Source organism: Dictyostelium purpureum (assembly GCF_000190715.1).
Source record: "Dictyostelium purpureum unplaced genomic scaffold DICPUscaffold_94, whole genome shotgun sequence".
NCBI lineage: Eukaryota > Evosea > Eumycetozoa > Dictyosteliales > Dictyosteliaceae > Dictyostelium > Dictyostelium purpureum.
In genome coordinates this window covers 39,985-59,859 of record NW_003519431.1, presented here as the reverse complement: position 1 = coordinate 59,859, position 19,875 = coordinate 39,985, and the positions used below count along the sequence as shown (strand labels likewise).

At 26.8% G+C, this 19,875-nt stretch overlaps 6 protein-coding genes across 6 annotated transcripts; 1 reads left to right on the top strand and 5 right to left on the bottom strand.

Annotated features, from left to right (window-relative positions):
- Positions 1-6,121: 6,121 nt before the first annotated feature.
- Positions 6,122-6,511, bottom strand: DICPUDRAFT_22622 (uncharacterized protein; the record flags this gene model as incomplete). The annotated part of the gene is made up of 1 exon (XM_003287215.1): positions 6,122-6,511. A coding segment is annotated over one exon (390 nt), but the record flags the coding sequence as incomplete, so codon positions are not given.
- Positions 6,512-6,798: 287 nt separating this feature from the next.
- DICPUDRAFT_32183 (uncharacterized protein) lies at positions 6,799-7,282 on the bottom strand (the record flags this gene model as incomplete). The annotated part of the gene is made up of 2 exons (XM_003287214.1): positions 6,799-7,062; positions 7,223-7,282. The coding sequence occupies 2 exons, from the start codon at positions 7,280-7,282 to the stop codon at positions 6,799-6,801; spliced, it is 324 nt and encodes a 107-aa protein (XP_003287262.1).
- A 659-nt stretch (positions 7,283-7,941) lies between these two features.
- DICPUDRAFT_32201 (proliferating cell nuclear antigen) lies at positions 7,942-8,937 on the bottom strand (the record flags this gene model as incomplete). The annotated part of the gene is made up of 4 exons (XM_003287213.1): positions 7,942-7,970; positions 8,040-8,211; positions 8,286-8,539; positions 8,616-8,937. The coding sequence occupies 4 exons, from the start codon at positions 8,935-8,937 to the stop codon at positions 7,942-7,944; spliced, it is 777 nt and encodes a 258-aa protein (XP_003287261.1).
- A 668-nt stretch (positions 8,938-9,605) lies between these two features.
- Positions 9,606-11,114, top strand: DICPUDRAFT_32198 (uncharacterized protein; the record flags this gene model as incomplete). Its single annotated transcript, XM_003287234.1, has 2 exons — positions 9,606-9,762; positions 9,892-11,114. Coding segments are annotated over 2 exons (1,380 nt in total), but the record flags the coding sequence as incomplete, so codon positions are not given.
- A 994-nt stretch (positions 11,115-12,108) lies between these two features.
- Positions 12,109-15,257, bottom strand: DICPUDRAFT_47274 (uncharacterized protein). Its single transcript, XM_003287212.1, has 2 exons — positions 13,906-15,257; positions 12,109-13,818 (listed from the first exon to the last, which is right to left on the bottom strand). Exons 1-2 carry the CDS (start codon positions 15,223-15,225, stop codon positions 12,163-12,165), a joined length of 2,976 nt encoding a protein of 991 aa, XP_003287260.1. The 5' UTR covers positions 15,226-15,257; the 3' UTR covers positions 12,109-12,162.
- A 1,063-nt stretch (positions 15,258-16,320) lies between these two features.
- DICPUDRAFT_78128 (uncharacterized protein) lies at positions 16,321-16,809 on the bottom strand (the record flags this gene model as incomplete). The annotated part of the gene is made up of 1 exon (XM_003287211.1): positions 16,321-16,809. One exon carries the CDS (start codon positions 16,807-16,809, stop codon positions 16,321-16,323), a length of 489 nt encoding a protein of 162 aa, XP_003287259.1.
- Between the last annotated feature and the right edge of the window lie 3,066 nt (positions 16,810-19,875).

Genomic DNA, 19,875 nt, shown 5'->3' with positions numbered 1-19,875 from the left:
TGAGGATTGTGGTGTACTACTTGATGAAACTGAACTACTTGATGCACTGCCTGAATTAAAAGTCTCCACACTACTAGATAAAGCTGTATCATTACTGCTACCTGATGAAATAGATTCTACACTACTTGATAAAACAGATTCTACACTACTTGGCCCAGATGACTTTGCACTACTTGACGAAACAGATTCCACACTACCACTTGTTATAGCTGGAGATATACTACTTGATGAAATAGATCCTAGACTACCACTAGATTCAGATGATTCCAAACTACTCGATGAGACAGGTGATACAACACCACTTGATGAATCAGGTTCTGCGCTATTACTTGATGAAATAGATTCTGTTCCACTTGAAACAGGTTCGGTATTACCACTTGATGAAACAGATGTGTCCCCATTTGATGAAGCTGGTTCTACATTGTTTGATTCTGTACTACTTGGTCCAGACTGTTCCAAACTACTTGATGAATCAGAATCTCCATTACCACTTGATGAAATAGATTCTGTCATACTTGGTCCTAATAGCTCCAAACTAAGTGATGAAACAGAATCTAAACTACCATTACTTGATGAAACAGACTCCACACCACTTGAATTAGCATTTTGTACAGATTCCATACTACTTGGTGCTGTTGGTGCAATTCTACTAGACAAAACAGATTCTTCACTACCACTTGATGAAGTAGGCTCTACACTTGATAAAATAGATTCTACACTACTCGATGATTCTGCACCACTTGTTGTACCAGTGGATATATTTGTTGATGAAATATGCTCTACACTACTTGCTGAAACTGTCTCTACACTAATTGAAGAGGTAGATTCTATACTACTAGTTGTTATACTACTTGATGCAGTAAATTCTACAGCACTACTTGATCCAATAGATTCTACATTTCTACTTGATGTAGACTCCAAACTATCACTACTTGAAGAAATAAAAGACTCACTACTTGATGTTGTAGATTCTATGACACTACTTGACCCAGATCCTACACTACTACTTGATGTAACAGACCCTATACTAATAGATGAAAAATGTGACTCACTACTTGATGTAACCGATTCTACACTGCTTGACCCAGATGACTTTATACTACTTGATGAAACAGATTCCACAGCACTGATATTTGATGTAACAGACTCTATACTACCACCATTTGATGAAATGAATGATTCACTACCTGATGTACCAGATCCTAAACTATTTGATGCAATGTTCTCTATACTGCCACTTGATTCAAACGATTCTACACTAGATACAGGCTCTACATCACCAGATGAAATAGACTCTACACCACTTGATGTAGATTCTATACTACTTGACGAAGTAGGCTCTATATTACCACTTGATGTAATATGTGGCGAACTACTTGAGGAACCACTGTTTGGTGAGGATTCAACGCTAGACGAAATAGGCTCTACACTACTTGATGAAACTGGTTCTGCAACTCCACTTGATGAAAATGATTGGGTAACAGTTGAACCACTATTACTTGATGATAGGTGGGATATGCTTTCAAAAGTAGAATCGTTACTACCACTTGATGAATCTGGTGATTCTATACTACTTGGAGAAATAATTTCTAGACTACTTGATATAATATCAATATTTGAGGATGGTTCAACGCTACTCGACGAAATACTTGATGAAACTGACCCCATACTTCCTTTTGGTGTAACAGGAGTAATATCGCTACTTGATGAAACAGATTCTACGCCATTTGGCGAAATAGAATCTGTATTACTTGGTGCAGGAAATATACTGCTTGATGACTCAGATTCCGTACTATCTGAAACAGAAGTTTCTCCACCATATGATGAAATAGATTCTACATTACTACTTGACAATATAGACTCTTTACTACTTGATGCGACAGGATCTTGAACACTTGATGAAATAGATTCTAAGCTTGAAACATATTCTACACCACTTGATGAATTAGATTCTGAATCACCACTTGATATAACAGATTCTGTACCACTTGATGAAACTGGTGATGGGCTTGATACAACAAATATTTCACCATTACTTGACATTGATTCTATACTACTTGATTTAACATTTGACGAACTACTTGAAATAACAGAGTCTACGCTTGTTGTAAAAGGTGATACATTGCTTGACGAAACTGAATCTTCACTTCTACTATTTGATAAAACAGGCTCAATACTGCCTGAAATAACAGGTGACGAACTACTTGTGGCAATAGAGTGTAAACCACTTGATGAAGCAGGATCTATACTATCACCATTTGGCTCTATACTTGATGAAACAGATTCTGAACCCTTTGGTGACTCTACGCTACTTGATGCTACTGGATTTGAGCTACTACTTGATAAAACTGACTCCAAGCTACTTGATGAAATAGGTTCTATTCCATCAAGCTCCACAGTACTACTCGATCCAGATGATTCAACACTACTAGATGAAGCATATGACCCGCTACTACCTGATACAGATGATGACTCTATATTGCCACTACTTGATGTATTAGATTCTACACTTTCTATATTACCACTACTTGATGCAGCAGATTCCACACTACTAGTACTTAATGAATTAAATGATTCACTGCCTGATGTACCTGTAACAGATTCTACACTACTTGATGTCACCGGATTTACCCTGCCTATAACAGGATCTATACCACTTGAAGAAATTGATTCCATAGTAGCAGAATCTAAGCTACCTGATTCTATACTATTTGAAGCTAAAGATGCATCATTACTCGTTGTAACCTCCCCTACTTTATCCCATAAATCTACACTATTGCTCGATATAACTGAGTCTGTGCTTAATACAGCTGGAAATGTACTGTCACTATTTGTTGTAATTTGTATACTACCAGTTGAATCTATACCTGTAAATGAGTTTGAGTTGCTATCCATTGTTGAAAATGTTTCTGTATTACTTGTAACTGCACTATTTGTCATTGCAGACTCTGAACCAATGCTTGATGCGACTGTAACAGTTGATTCTATTGAACTACTCATTGAATTTTGCCCATTGTTTTTTGTTGCTAGCTCGTCACTATTTGTATCACTAATTGATGAAACTGAATCCACACTGGATGAAATACTATCTATACTTGTTGCAACTGGTGATACAATCTCTGTGCCATATGTGCTTGAATCTCCACTGTTTGTGTGGGAACCAATTGGTTCAGATATATTTGAATCGCCGTTATCTATTGACTCTTTACTATTTGAGTTGGTGTCTGTATTTTGTTCTTCCCCACCTGTAGCAACTGAATCTTGTCTAGAATCTGTTTCAACACTGCTACTCTCTATATGACCCAAATTGCTACCTGTCGTAAGTGACTCCACACTGCCACTTGATGTAATTGACTCTGCACTGCTTGGTATAACTGGCTCAGCAACATCTGTAACTGGTTTAATATCGCTTGGGGAAGATGAAATACTATTATTTGCCTCTGTACTAACAATTGGTAATACCTGTTCAATATTTGATGAGTCCGATTTGGAACTACCACTTGAAGACTGCAATGTTGGAGCTATAATATCATTTGTATCTTGAGATATGGAACCTAACTGCTCTAAACTATTAGCTTCAAATTTTTCCTTACTATTTGAAGGAACCTGTTCATCAGATGATAAATGTTCACTAGAACTTGGTGTTTGGGAATTTGATTCAGATGAAGAAATTTTTGATGTCGAACTTGCTAAAGAACTTATTGAGTCCACATTATTATTGGTCTCGGAACTCCCACCTATTGTTATATTAGACTCTATACCGGTTGTTGTTACAGATGATGATTGAGAAGTTTCCTTTGGGTAAATAATCCCAGAACTATCATTAGGAAGATTTGAAGACATACCCTCAACACTTCCTGGTAATTCGGTAACTGTCTCAGGCGATGATATTTCTATAATACTAGGGCTTGACTCTGGCCTATTATCTAGTACTGGTAAATTATCTCTGGATGACTGTGAAGATTCCTCTAAAACTACTTTATTATTATTTTTATCGAAATTAAAATTATTTTTATTATTTTCCTGTTCTTTATTTGGAATTAAAAATTTTTTTGAAATATAATTATTTATTTTATTATTATTATTTTCAAAATCTTCAAGATTCTTTAAAAGAACTTCAAATTTTTTCGCATCTTTATCCAGAAAAGCTTCATTATTTTTATTTGGTTTTACAATTTGAAGTATATTTTCAAGATTATCTAATAACAATTGATCATCTTTGAAAACTTGATCTTTTCTATCTTGATTCCCTGATGAAGAATTAACATAACTTAAAAAAGCTAGAAATAAAATTAACTTTAACAATAGTCTCATTTCTTTAAATAAATTAGTATTTTGAATTTTTTTTTTTTTAAATAAAAATATAATATTTGATTTAACTTACCAGGGACTACTTTTAACTAAAATATGTAAATGAAGTTGAATATATACGACAGCTATTATTTTATATTTATAACACGACTATTATAATTTATTAAAATTTAAATTTATAAAATAAAAAAAAATTAACAAAAAAAATAACAAAAAAAAAAAAAAAGCAATGTAATTACAGTAATAGTTTATTTAATATTAAAATAAATATTAAAAGTGAGTGTTAAATACTAAAACAAGGCACCTGATTGCTAATAATGTATTTAAATTAAAATAAAAATAAATTCATCTCTACGAAAATATTAATTAACCTGTTAAGAATTTTAGAGCATTATTTTTTTGAATTTATGGCCATAAATATTTTCATTACTATTTTTACTCTACAATAATTATATTATATACCAACAAAATCCCTTCTTTGGAGGAATTTTATTCTTAGTTACAATTTTTTTTTTTATTATGATTGTGCTCCATTGTTATTTCTATTACTATTTTTAGGTCTATGCCAATAACCCCTTTTTTTTTTTCTCTTTAATATATATCAACACCCCTTTTATTTATTTTTCGAAATAGATCTCATTTTTTGTGTGTGAATAAAAAACTGTGGGTATTTGTGTGTATTTTTATTACAATATAATTATTTTCGATATATATGTAATAAAACAAATTCTGTTATTATTTTTATTATTATTATTGTTAATAAAATTTTAATTTTATTATTTTAATATTTATTTATTATAATAAAAACATTATCTGTTTATATTAAATATTATTCAAATAAATATATATCTATATTAAATTTTTAAATGGCAAAATAACAGGCGCACCAATTTTTTTTTTTGAAAAACATAAAATTTTTTTTATTTTTCTGATTTTTTTTTATTTTTATTTTTTTTTTTTTTTCATTAAAATATAAATGTAAAGTTATAATAATAAACACTTTTTATAAATACAACTTAAACAATTAAATATATCCTTAAAATATATCTTTAAAATATAATTATTTCAAAATACGGTATTACAATATAGTAAAATATTTTATTAAATAAAAACCACCACCACCAATAATAATAAAAAAGATGCTCAGTGAATTTGGTAATGCGGTTACCCTGGTCACTGGATTAATGCTATATGGGCTTTATGTCTCAAAAAAAACACCATCAAATAATATATCAAAAATAGACAATAAAACAATAAACGAAAAAGAAATGGTCAAAAACAACAAAAATAACAGCAATAATAACAATGTAAGTACTAAAATACCTTTATAAATATTAAATATTAAATGAATACTAATTATTAATATTTACTATTTATATTTTCATACTTTAATTTCTCCACTACTCAATACTTTAGGATAGTATTTATATAAAGAGCAACAGTATTTTCGACTCCAACAATCAAATAAAAAGAAGGTTATTTGATTAAATTTAAACAATAGTAATAATAGATATAATATTATATTAAATTATAACGTCCTCAATTTAAAAACTTTGTATATAGAAACAACAAATTTGTAAAATAAAATAAATAAAATAAAATAAAATTTGAAACAATTCAAAGAAATATTTATATTGTTATATTTTATTTTTTTTATTTTTATTTTTAGTTTAATCCATTATATTTATAAAGCAGTTGAAGCGGTTTCTTCTTCGCCTGATTCTTCCTCACCTGATTCTTCGCCTGACTCTTCTTGTTTATTTTCAGAAGTAGTAGTGGTAGTAGATGTAGTGGTTGATGATGGGGTATTCTCTTTATTTTGTTGTTCTTCATCTTTTTTAATTAAATTACATTTCATATCATAACCATGTTTATTGATATCTTTCCAGGTTTCGGTTGGTTCTGATAAAGTTTGCATATAATACATTTCAAGGAAACCTCTAATTGATAACCAACCTTTATCATTTACATCAAAATTTTCCTTAATCTCTTCAATTGAAACCTTATCAAATGGTTTACCATTACAACCAATTGCAAAGTTATCTAATTCTTTTTCACTTAAACATTGGTCTTTATCCAAATCGTATCTTGAAAAAATTTCTCTTAATGCAAGTTCTGCTTTTTCGCTAAAAAAATCTTCATCTTTATCAATTAATTTAAATGCAGTTGATGGTTTCTTTTTTTGAATCTTTTTACCCATTTTATTTATTTATGTATTTATAATATTATTTATATTAATAATAAAAAAAAAAAAAAAAAAAAAAAATATTTTTGGGAATAAATAAAAAAAAAAAATTAAAATTAAAAAAATTAAAAAAAAAAACGAAAAACTATTTTTTTTCTTTACTAAAAACCTATTTAAATTAACTTTTAAAACTAAAATAAAATATCAACTTTACATCCTATAGTTATTTTTTAAAATTTTTTTGTTTTTTTCATTTTTTTATTATTTTTATTTTATATTATTATTATTATTATTTATATTATTTAATTTTTTACATAATCGACTGATAATTGTGGATTTCTAATTACTGAAATACCAGAATCTTTTCTAATTTGATGGCATGAAAATAATTCGTGTCTAAAAGTGTCGTTATAAAGTTTGCTTTGAACGTAGGCAGTTTTATTTGGGCTTGATCTTGGGTGGAATTTAACTTTACCACATCTTCCCATTGAAAATCTTTTGACTGCTGATGATTTAGTTTTTAAACAATAACTTGATGCAACTTTGTATCTAACAAATTCTGAAACCTAAATTATAACAATTATGATGATGATGATGATGATGATGATGATGGTGTCGTCATAAGTTTATTATTTATTAAAGGAAGTATTATATATATATTAGAACATTTGTGATGTGTGTTTAATTTAATTATTATTTCATATTATTCCACAATTGTGTAATTACATTTGTTTTTGAATATAATTGGGTAATGTTTGATCTAATACAATTGAATACTGAATTCATTTTATGTATAAATATAATTAATAATGGTAATATTAATATGCAATGAAATGTAAAAATAAAAAATTGAAAAAAAAAAATTGAAAAAAATTTAAAAAAAAAAAAAAAATAAAAATCAAATAAAAAAAAATAAAAAACAAAAAAATAATTTTAAAAAAGTATATAAAATTAGTATTATTTATCTTTCCTTTTTTTTAATATATTTACTTATATCTAGAAATTTCAAATATTAAGAAATTCAAATTATAAAAAATTTTACCATAGTGTTTACAACCAAATATGTTTATCAAATAACTGTTGGATCATTTTGTATCTTCAGAAATCAAAATCTGAAAACAGGTTATCCTAGTGCGAACATGGGGATCAACGAACCAACCTATAAAACAAAGATTATAAAAATACAAAAAAACCATGGTTAATAGCACTCAACTCTTTAATATTTTATTAATAATAAATAAAATCAAACAGAATCCTTTTTTTTTTTTTTAAAAAAAATTACAATTTATTTTTTTTTTATTTTTTTTTTCTTTATATAAATTTATAAACCTCTACAAAAAGTCTACATCTTTCTTTTGAAACTATTTAAATTATTGAACTTTACATGGTTGGATTTGTTTTGTTTTTTCTTTTTTTTTTTTTTTTTTTTTAAGTTATTCTTGTGTTTATTCGATCTTTGGGGCTAAGAAGAAACCTATTTGGTTATTTAAATAACTGTTAGTATTTGTTAAAAAAAAATCAATAAAAAAATCAAAATATTTACCTAAGTAACCTAAATCTTCAATTTTGTATTCAACAACAACTGGAATACCTTCAGACATTTTAATGACAACAGTTGGTGAGAGTGGAGTAGCTTTGGTGAAGTTGCTAAGGAATTTTAAGGCAAAGTTGAGAACAACTGGTTCTTTTGATTCAATAACAGTAGCTTGTTCAGCCTAAGTATTTTTTAAAAAAAAATTATTATTAATAATTATTTTTATAAATAAACATAAAAAAAACATTAACTTACACTAACATCTGAATCAGTAGTTGGTCTAACAGTAATGTTACCTGAACCACTGTCACCAGAAACAGAGAATTTAACACCATCTTTATTTGAGCTAATAGTAACAATTTCACCAATAACTGAAAGATCTCTGCAGATTCTTTGGAGTTCACTTGATGGCATTTTAATGACAGATGAGTATTCTGAATTACGAATGGTATATTGTTCATTTTTGATATCTAATAATTTAACTTCGAAATCACTAACTCTGTCATTCTCTATAGTAATAAAAATAAAATAATTAATATTAGTATATTGATATTATTTAAATATATAAAATATAATTTTACATACTTGGACTTTCAAAGACAAAGGTAACGGTATCAGCTTCATTGTCACGAGCTTTAATGGTAAGAGCATCATCATTACCAGCACATTTAAGAATTTTTGAAAGTGAAACAAGAGATAAACCAAGGGATAATGATCTGTCGCAATTGTATGATTCGAAACCGTCGCTACGGAGGACTAAATTGATTAATGTGACATGAGTAGTATCCATAGCTTGTAATGAAATACCTTCTGGACTGCAATCAAAGTTAGCTGATTCGACTAAATCTTTAATAGCTTCTAAAATTTTCTTTAATAAATTGGCTTGTAATAATCTAGCTTCAAACATTTTTATTGTATATGTATTATTAATATTATTATTATTATATATTATGTGTATATGAAAATAAAATAAAAGAAAAAAAAAATTTTGTTTTCAAAAAAATTTTAAAATTTAAAAAAAAAAAAAAAAAATTAAAAAAAAAAAAATTATTTTGGGAGGCAATTTTTCCACTAAATTTTAAAATTTTTTGGAGGGTTTTTTAGCAGTTGAAATATTAATTTTTTATTTATTTATAGATTATAGATATTTCTAATTATTTGTAGTTAGTGTGAGTGAGTGAGTGAGTGTGGGTGTGTTATAAATATTGAAATGTTTCTAAAATAGAGCTTTGATTATGGTATAAGTTATAACTTTTTTTTTTTTTATAAAAAATTTAATTTATATGATTGTTTTTAAATAAAACTTTTTTTTTAAAAAAAATCTTTTAATTGATATTATTTTAGTTTTTTTTAATATTTTTGAGTATTTTTATAAACTTTATATAAAAAATAAAATATAAGATAAACATTTAAACAAACAATGGATGAGCTACTATCATCTCTAATTAACTTTAAAGTAAATGAAGAGTTAAAAAACAGTAATAATATTAGTGATAGGTAAGTACAATACAATACAATCAATAAATTAATTAAAAGAATATTAATTGGTGTTTTCTCTTTTTAACTATTTATTATAGATTATTATATATAGTTTGGAATAATATATTTTTAAGAAATGAAATTCATAAACATATTTTAAAGTTTATTAAATATAATGTTGTAGATATTGATAAAAAACAATATGACCAGTTTAAAGATAAATCATATATAACAACACTTAAGTGGGGTGACGGTCCACTACCAGATAAAAATGAATTTCCACCCTTTTTGACAAATTTATATTTGTACCATTTTGATATGCCAATTTTACCATTCAGCAATACAATTACTACCCTCTCAATGGGTGATGTTTTTAACCAAGTAGTTCTACCCGACACATTACCAAATAGTCTTACAACACTCATATTCGGTAAAAAATTTAACCAAGTAATTCCACCCGGCACATTACCAAATAGTCTCACAACACTCACATTCAGTGGTTGTTTTAACCAAATAGTTACACTCGGCACATTACCAAATAGTCTCACAACACTCAAATTCGGTTATGATTTTGACCAAATAGTTCTACCCGGCACTTTACCAAATAGTCTCTCAACACTCACATTCGGTGGTTGTTTTAACCAAATAGTTCCACCTGGCACATTACCAAATAGTCTCTCAACACTCACACTCGGTGATCGTTTTAACCAAATAGTTCCACCCGGCACTTTACCAAATAGTCTCACAACACTCACATTCGGTTATGATTTTAACCAAATAGTTCTACCCGGCACTTTACCAAATAGTCTCTCAACACTCACACTCGGTGGTTGTTTTAACCAAATAGTTCCACCTGGCACATTACCAAATAGTCTCTCAACACTCACATTCAGTGGTCGTTTTAACCAAGTAGTTCCACCCGGCACTTTACCAAATAGTCTCTCAACACTCACACTCGGTGGTCGTTTTAACCAAGTAGTTCCACCCGGCACATTACCAAATAGTCTCACAACACTCACATTCGGTTCTTATTTTGACGAAGTAGTTCCGCCTGGGACATTACCAAACAGTCTCACAACACTCACATTCGGTAATTCTTTTAACCAAGTAGTTCCACCCGGCTCATTACCAAATAGTCTCACAACACTCACATTCAGTGGCTGTTTTAACCAAGTAGTTCTACCCAGCACATTACCAAATAGTCTTACAACACTCAAATTCGGTTTTTATTTTAACCAAGTGGTTCCGCCTGGGACATTACCAAACAGTCTCACAACACTCTCATTCGGTAGTCGTTTTAACCAAGTAGTTCCACCCGGCTCATTACCAAATAGTCTCACAACACTCACATTCGGTGATCGTTTTAACCAAATAGTTCCACCCGGCACTTTACCAAATAGTCTCACAACACTCACATTCGGTTATGATTTTAACCAAGTAGTTCTACCCGGCACATTACCAAACAGTCTCACATCGCTCTCATTCGGTGATCGTTTTAACCAAGTAATTCTACCCGGCACATTTCCAAATAGTCTCACAACACTCACATACGGAACTACAACTACTAATTTCCAAAAGCTGGCTCTGACTATCAACACTAAGTGAATCTAAAGAATTCCTAAACAACGACCAGATATTTCAAAATATGAAAATCAAGTAAATCAAAATAATCAAGAAGAACAAAATTTACATCAACATATCAATGAATCATTGGAGGATATATAAATGAAACAATTTTAGAACAAAACCATAATACTTAAAAGGAGCCAATTGATGCCTCACCTCAAAGATATCTATTCATTCAAAGAAGGATTATTTATTCCACAATTTGAAGAAGTAGATGCTGTTTATGAAGATGCACAAGTGTAGGAAAATACTGCACCACAAGAAGATGAAGATGAAAATAAAGTATATAAAGTGTCGAAGGAATATTCAATCGAAAAATTCATTTATGAACTCCACCATGAAATCAATAGCTCAAAAAAGATTATAATGGTGATAATGCAGATTAAGTTTTTAGCATGTAACAATCGATTGGTGAGAAAATAATGACAAATATTAATTTCCATTTGTTATTTAAGTGGCACTTGATCAACAACAAGACTCATAAAAAGATATGAATGAATAAATTAATGAAGATAAAGTGAATCAAAATGTAGAAAAAGATTTACATTAAAGTATCAATTTTCATCCTAGTTCAAGCGAGTTCTTTAGCTTAGTAGTAGTACAAGTAAGCCAATTTACAAATAATTGAATTCTAGAAAACAAGTAACTTCTCAACTACCAATTGGAACATCAAATCAAGAATGTCAAGAAACAGATGCGATCCTTCCAAACTAGATGAAAAATTAAATCCATATCAATAGAGTTTAAATATCGGTATTTGTACACTTTTGGCAGGTTCACCAAATAATCATAAAACAAATCAAATTGTCTATCAATTAAATAAAAAAAGAATAATTCATTGCATATTAGATTCTAAACCAAATCAACAAGAAAAGATATCTGTTGTGATGGACCCCATAATATTGAATCATGTAGTAAAAGATCATTTTTCTAAGATAGCGAAACAATAATTACAATCCAATTTATTTTTTTTGAAAAATTTATTTTATTTTTTATTAAATACTTTTTTTTTTTTTTATTGATTTTTTTATCTAATTAATTTACCAAAATAAGACATTTTAAATACTTTGAAATCATAATTTGAATCCATTTTAATAATACCAGTATTTTCTTCAGTTAAAATGAAAAGAGTACCAGTATATCCGGTGAGTTTACCTTTAATGATGACAACATGATCTTTCTTTAATGGAGAGACAAGGGTGAGTTGAGATTGATGTACATTATCAAATACCTCTTTGGTATCGAGTATTTCAATTTTACAAGTGGATTCGGTAGTATTGGCGAGAACGACAGCATGTTTACCATTATCTTTATAGATGACTTCAATATTTGTACCGCTCCAAAATGGTTGTTCGACCTCTTCATCGTGGTCTTCACCTGAATTTGGTGTAGCTGGAGTTTGTGGAATATTATGAGGTGTGTATGGTGATGAGGGAATTTCGTGTGGAGTATGATCACTGTAGTTCGATAAATAGGATGGTGTGGGATTATCATAGTTGTGAGAATAGGATCCCATTGGAGTAGAACGGTCGTATGGTGTGTATGTTGACTCACCATGTCTATTACCATCTAATGGTGTAGTTGGTGTATATGGTGAGTATAAAGAATAGTTTGTTCCTGGAGTGGTATCGTCATTGTTATTCATACTATTATTGGATGAGGATGATGATGAATAGTAATCGGATGATTCACGCATAGCCCATGGATCGTGATTATTGGAACGAGCAGGTGTATTCATACGCATTGGAGTTTGAGATGGATCTTCACGCATTGGAGTTCTACCAACATTGAATTCCCAGTCACTATTATTGCTAATTGGTTGTTGAGCACGTTCGTGTGGAAGAAGAATATTGGCTCTCATTACATTGATTCTCTTTGAGTTTGTTTGAAGTTCGACTTGAACCATAGTTTCTGTACATTCTTTAACGATACCAACATAACCTTTCCATGGACCACTTTTTATAGTAACAACTTTATGTAATGGTGAATCCTCTCTTCTACCTCTACCGCCACCATGGCCACCTCTACCGCCACCTCTACCACCACCAAAGCCACCTCTTTGTGATTGATTTTGTTGTTGTTGTTGTTGAATATTGTTTTGCTTATTTTTATTACCACCCAATAATGAACAATATTGAGTTCTAACTACAAATACACCACCATTTTCAAATACATCTTTGGATTTTATGAATAAAAAGTTTCTAGAGATATGAAGAATGGTACCTTGTTTACCTTTATATGAACCATCAACCACTTCTATTAAATCGCCAGACTGAATTGTATTGTGATGTGTATCTAATGTTGTGAATGATTTATTTCTTCTTTTACTGCCAACCTCTTGAAGTTTAACTGTACTGACATTACCGCCTTCATCTAAAATTTTGAATGAATCTCTTTCAACCTTTGTGATAACACCAACTTTATGTGGTCCTATTTGAACTAAATCATGTAATTCATAATTGCCCAATTCCAAACGACCTGTTGCAACCTCTGTACATTCTTGTAAATCTTGTGGTTTAACTTTAATTTCTGTCATTGTTAAATCTGATAAAAGTACAACTTGTAATTCATCGACTCTTAAAACCATACCTGTTTCACCTTCATAACGACCACCAATTGCTTTAACGTGATCACCAACTTTAAAATATTTTTGTAATTCATATGGTTTAAATGCAAATGTATCCTGTGAAGTAAAATGAAAATAAATAGTAATATTAGTATTGACATATCATGATATATAACATTTTGTGAAATTTAAAATTATATTTACTTTAATATTTTGATCCAATGGGACAATTAAAACTTTATCATCTTCAACTGATTCGACAATGGCCATAAGATTTTTAAGATCACCTTGTGCAACTCTTACAGTATCACCTTTTGAAAAATGATTTGCTTTTGGTAAAATACGTGGTAAAATTGGGGCACTTGAAAGCTCTGCTGGTACATCTAGCATTGGATTTCCATCCTCATCGAGTTGTTTTTCTTCTCTATCTTGGAATTTTTGTAATTCCTCAAGGGATGGCACAACGCCATCCACAATAACACTCTGAGTTCTAAATATTTTGTAGAGGAAACCATCTTTATATTTTTCGTTATTCATAACAAATAATACACCATGGGATGCTGTTGTTTGACGAGTGAGTGGAATTTTTAATTTTTCAACTTCATCTGGATTAAAGAATCTAGCTTGTGGACGAGTTCTCTTTCTTTTACCACTCTTATTTTTATCACCTTGACTATCTTTATCTTCTTTATCTTTGATTGATTGTGCAATTGCCGGTAAATCTAAACGTGGGATCAATTTGACAGTGATACGTGATCTTGATGAATCACTACTAACAATTTGACCAATATCTGCTTTATATTTACCCAATTTAATTCTAACCCAGCTTCCTTTTTGAAGGTCTACATTCTTCTTATTGGCTGAAAGAATCTCTATTATATCTTTGAGTGGTGTGAGAATTGGTGTGAATGATACTAATGAGGTTACACCTTTGATTGCATTTCTAACATGAACCTCTCTTTCGGCTTCAACATAAACATGACCTGGTAAATGTTGTGGTGCCATCATTGATTTTACTAAAATTCTATCAGCTGGTGGTCCTCTTTGGTTGTTTAACATTTTTTGCATCATAGAGGCCACAAACATCTTTTCTTCACCAAGACGACACTTTAAACGCCAATAACTTTGCTTTGGTATATCTTCCTCCTCATATTCTTCATATTCTTCGTGATCTGAATCTTGATTGGCATATTTCTGTTCAAATTTGGAAAGAACTTCGTCATAGTTATAGTTGTTGTTGCTCCTTAATGCATTGTATGCCCTTTGATCTTTCTCTTTTTGATTGCTGCCATAATGCTCTTCGAAATCGTCGTCGGCATCCTCATCATCCTCGTCCTCCTCGTCGTCATCTTCATCAATTTCTGCTTCATCTTCGAAAATGTTATCAGTTTTTGATTTAAATTTCTTTTGGTTTCCACCGCCTACTTTAAAACCATCTTCTTCTTCATCTTCGTATTCTTCTAAATCTTCTTCATCTTCTTCATCGTAACTTTCTACTAAACTTTCATGTTCATCATCTGACATTTCTCTCTTTTCCTTTTTTTTTTTCAAATATATTTCCTTTTTTTTTTTTTTCTATAATTCTATGTGGAACTTTATTTTTTATTGAGTTATAATAATTACTATTACTATTACTACAAATTCTAAATTATTTGTATAACTTGAATAACTAGCTAAATATTCCAAACAAATACTATATCTTTTTAAAACCAGTATAATTGAAATAATGAAATTAAAAAAAAAAAAAAAAAATATAAATACCTGCCAAAAAAATTTAAAAAAATAAAAAAAAATTAAAAAAAAAATAAAAATAAATTTTAAAAAAATAAATTTAAAATTTTTTTTTTTTTTTATTTTTTTATTTTTAAATTTACATATTAATTTTAAAATCAAATTTTTTTTTTTAAGGTTTTCTAATTATAGCAATGGTCAAATCAATTAAACTAATCACTGTATATAGTTATGTTGTCATCAAAATAAAATCAATCCCTAATTCTGACAAATCACCTTAAAATATGTCACTTCCACAATAACCTTTCAAATCATTGTTTGGAATATGCAGTCGCTTTTATTAACACACAATTATTTTTAGATATTTTAATTTTAAATATTATTATTATTATATTAATAAATTCTTTTAAGCTTAAAAGAGTAATGGAGGAATATTCGAGGAATATTCAAATGAATATTTTTCATTGAAATGGGGGTGAGTCTTATTTTTTTTAAAACTGTAAAGAGAGAGAAAATAGTAAAACCAGAAACTCCAATGATTTATTCAAGAGATACCAATGTGGATCTTGTACAATATCATTTAAAAAAACAATACACATTTTTTCTTTTTGTTTAGTTTAAAAAATTATTTTATTTAATTTATACTATAAAATTAATGTTTTTATTTTTATTTTTTATGATGTTATGTTATTACAAAAAATATTCTAAAAATATAAGACTATTATTATTATTACTATAACTATTATTGTGGTTATTGTACTTTCTATACGTTATACGGTTTAAGCTATAATACTACTACTATTTGAAATTTTTATATATATATATATATTTATTATTTTTTTTTTATATGATTTTTTTTTTTTTTAATATATAGTTATATGTGTTGTTTTATACAATTTTTGGAACTGGTTGATTATTTTTTTTATATAACTCTTGATATGTATCTATGGTTTTCTTGAAATCTGATTCATTATTTAAAATTTGATAGATTTTGGCGATATCTAAAATGAGATCTGCAAGTTTTAAATTGTTTTCACCGTGTATTTTCTTCCAAATTTCAAAAGAGCCTTTATAAAGTTGAATAGATTTATCGAATTCGTTTGTGGTTGTATAAAAATAACCTAAACCTAATAATGCAACAGCCATTTCTTCTTGGTCTTTGGATTTTTCGGCTTCAGCTAAGGCTCTAGTCAAGTTTTTACCGGCTGTTTCGTTATTTTTACCAATTGCTCTCATGCCATTTAATAAGCAGAGCATTCCCATAGAAGGTGTTGGTGTATTACCTTGTTGATCTTGGTTGATAGTTGATAACTTTTCAAACAATCTAACTGGTGATAAAATTGTTGGTTTACCTGTTTGTTGTGTTGTAGTTGACATATCTTTTTTTTTTATAAAAATAATATAAATATAATTTGATAATTGAAATTTTATTAATATTAATAAAAAAAATAAAATAAAAAAAATGAAAATAAAAAAAAAAAATAAAAAAAATGAAAATAAAAAGGTTTTGGAAATTTTATAAAGACAAAAAAGAAACAACAACAACAACAACAAAGTTTGAATTGCGTTTTAAATGATGGTATATAATATAAAAAACACAGAAATATTTATGTGTTATTATTAATTTACTTTTTTTTTTTTTTTTTAATATTTTAATAATAAAATGATAGAAAAAAAATTAAAAAAAAATTATAAAAAATTTTGAAATTTTTTAAAAAAAAATGTTTAAATATAAAACACCCAAATTCAATTTTTCATATAAAATTTTTTTTTTAATCACACACCCACCATCATTTTGATTATTTCATTAATAATAATAATAATAATAATAATAAAAAAACAATCATTCAAAATATAATAACTAGTTCTTTAAAACAATCATTCAATTTCATTTATCTTTTTTTATTTTTATTTTTATTTTTTATAATAGTACTATGATCAAAATTAAGAATAAATAAATAAATAAATAACAAATTTTATTTACAATCTAAAAATAAATATACTTTTTTTTATAATTACTTTTTATTATTTTTTTTTTTTTTTTTTCATTTTTAATTTTTTTTTTTTTTTTTTTTAAAGAGATAGAGAAAAGAGATTAAAAGAAGAAGAAGGAGAAAAAATATTTTTTCTATATAAATTCTAAAACTTAGATTAATGGGTATTTATATTTTTTAATAACATACACATACATAAATACACATACATATATAATTAAAAAAGGTAAATTTACATCGATTTTTTTAAGTTTTATTTATAAATAGAAAATATTATTATTATTACCATCAATAGTATCATTATTTTTAATACTAGTATATAAATCAAGTTATTTTTTAATATGTATATCTAAATATATAATTTGTATAATTATTTATCTATCTTTTTGTATATTTTTGTGTTTATTTATTTATTTAAATTATTTAATTTATTCAAATTTAATCAAAAATTGGTGGTAATGTTGGTGGGTGTAATAATTAATGGTAATAATAATAATAATAATAATAAAAATAATAATTAGAAAAAAGTGTGTAGGAGGGCAGAAAAAGTGTGTTGGGTTTATTCTCTTTTTTTCTTACCACCCATTCACTCTAACATATACTCACACACTCACACTCACACACTCAATAAATTATAAATATTATTTCAACAGCACACCCACTCAAATATATTACACACCTTCGTACTCTCAAAATGTTACCAAAATAGTTAGTGTGAGTGTGTGAGTGTAGTATTTTTATATAAAAGTGTGTATAATAAAAAAATTATAATATTTACATATAATTAGTTATAATCAGAATCATATATAGAATTCATGTTTTATGTTCATTAAAAAAAAAAAAAAAAAAAAAAAAAAGCAATAAAAATAGAATTCTATATATGATAATTTGAATACCTCATAAAAGTATTTATTTTAAACAATTTAATAAAAATCAAAATAACCACTAATAATAATAATAATAATAATAATAATAATAATAAAAATAATAAAATTAAAATATATATATTTTTATTTATTTTTTTTTATTTGTTTTTGTTTTTGTTTTTCTCCATATTATATATCAATAATTATATTTTATTAAATCGAAAAATATATTGGTTATTATTTTATTTAATTAAGGTAATAAATAAAAAATTATATCTTTATTTAATTCTATTCTTGTTTTTATATATTTTTTTAAAAAAAAAAAAAAAAAAATAAAATAAAATAAAATAAATAATTAAATAAAATAATAATTTAAAATAAATATTTTAAAAACAATAATTTTAAATAATCAAAATATAATATAATAAATAATAAATAATAATTATAGTATTTAATAATTAAATAATTAAAATTTTAATTTATGACATTATAAATCATTAATTAAGGTATATATAAAAAATAATTTTGTGCAATAATAAATAAATTTGGATGTTATATTTTTAACTTTATAAAAATTAAAAATAATTCCTATTGTGTGTTTTAATTATTTGATTTTTTTTTTTTTTTAATTTTTTAAAATAAATCAATAATATAAATAACAAAAAGATAAAAGAAATATTTAGTATTGAAAAAAAACTTAACCATTATTAATAATTCTATAAATCATCTGCGATAACAGAATATTTTTTAGTGTTTGTGTAGTATACATGTATAGTATATAGCTAGTTTTTAGAAGAAAAATCAATTTGTTTTGGACTATAGCTATAGGTTACAGATATTTATAACTATATGATTGGATTAAAAGAATTATTTAGGTAGATAGACAAAAGAGATATTTTTTATTTGTTTGTTTAATATTTTTTTTTGTTTTTATAATTATTTTTTGCTGCATATAAAACAAGACAATTATAATAATGATATCACAAATGTAGCGGTAACAATAACAACAGTGCAAGAGTAACTACAATATAAAATAACAATAATAAAAATAACAACAATAAAATAATAACAATATTACTAATCATTATTATTATTATTAATCATCCTCAACTACACAGATACAAACACACACACCACTACTATAATCATTGTATCATCCCAAAGAAAGATAAAAAAGATTAATCACAAAATAATCATTTATTATTTTATTTTTTTTTATTTTTTCATTCACCACCCTTATTTTACTTTTTTTTTTCCTTTTCCTTTTCTTTTTTTTAATTTTAATTTATTTTTTTTTTTTTTCATTTGACATTTAGTTTATAGTTAAATATAATTTAAATTAATAAAATTTTTATTTATAGGTTAATAAAACATTAAAATAAATATTTATTTTTAATTTTGTAAAGGTAACTTTGCATTTTTTTTTTTTGTTTTTTATTTTTGTTGGGGGGGGACCAAAAAAAATAATTTTTTTAATTTTTTTTTTTAAAAAAAAGTTTAAAAACGCAATCTCAGAGGAGATCGCATGGGATTTTTTTGTGTTACCAATTTTTTTTTTTCTCTCAGTAATTTTCAAATAAACA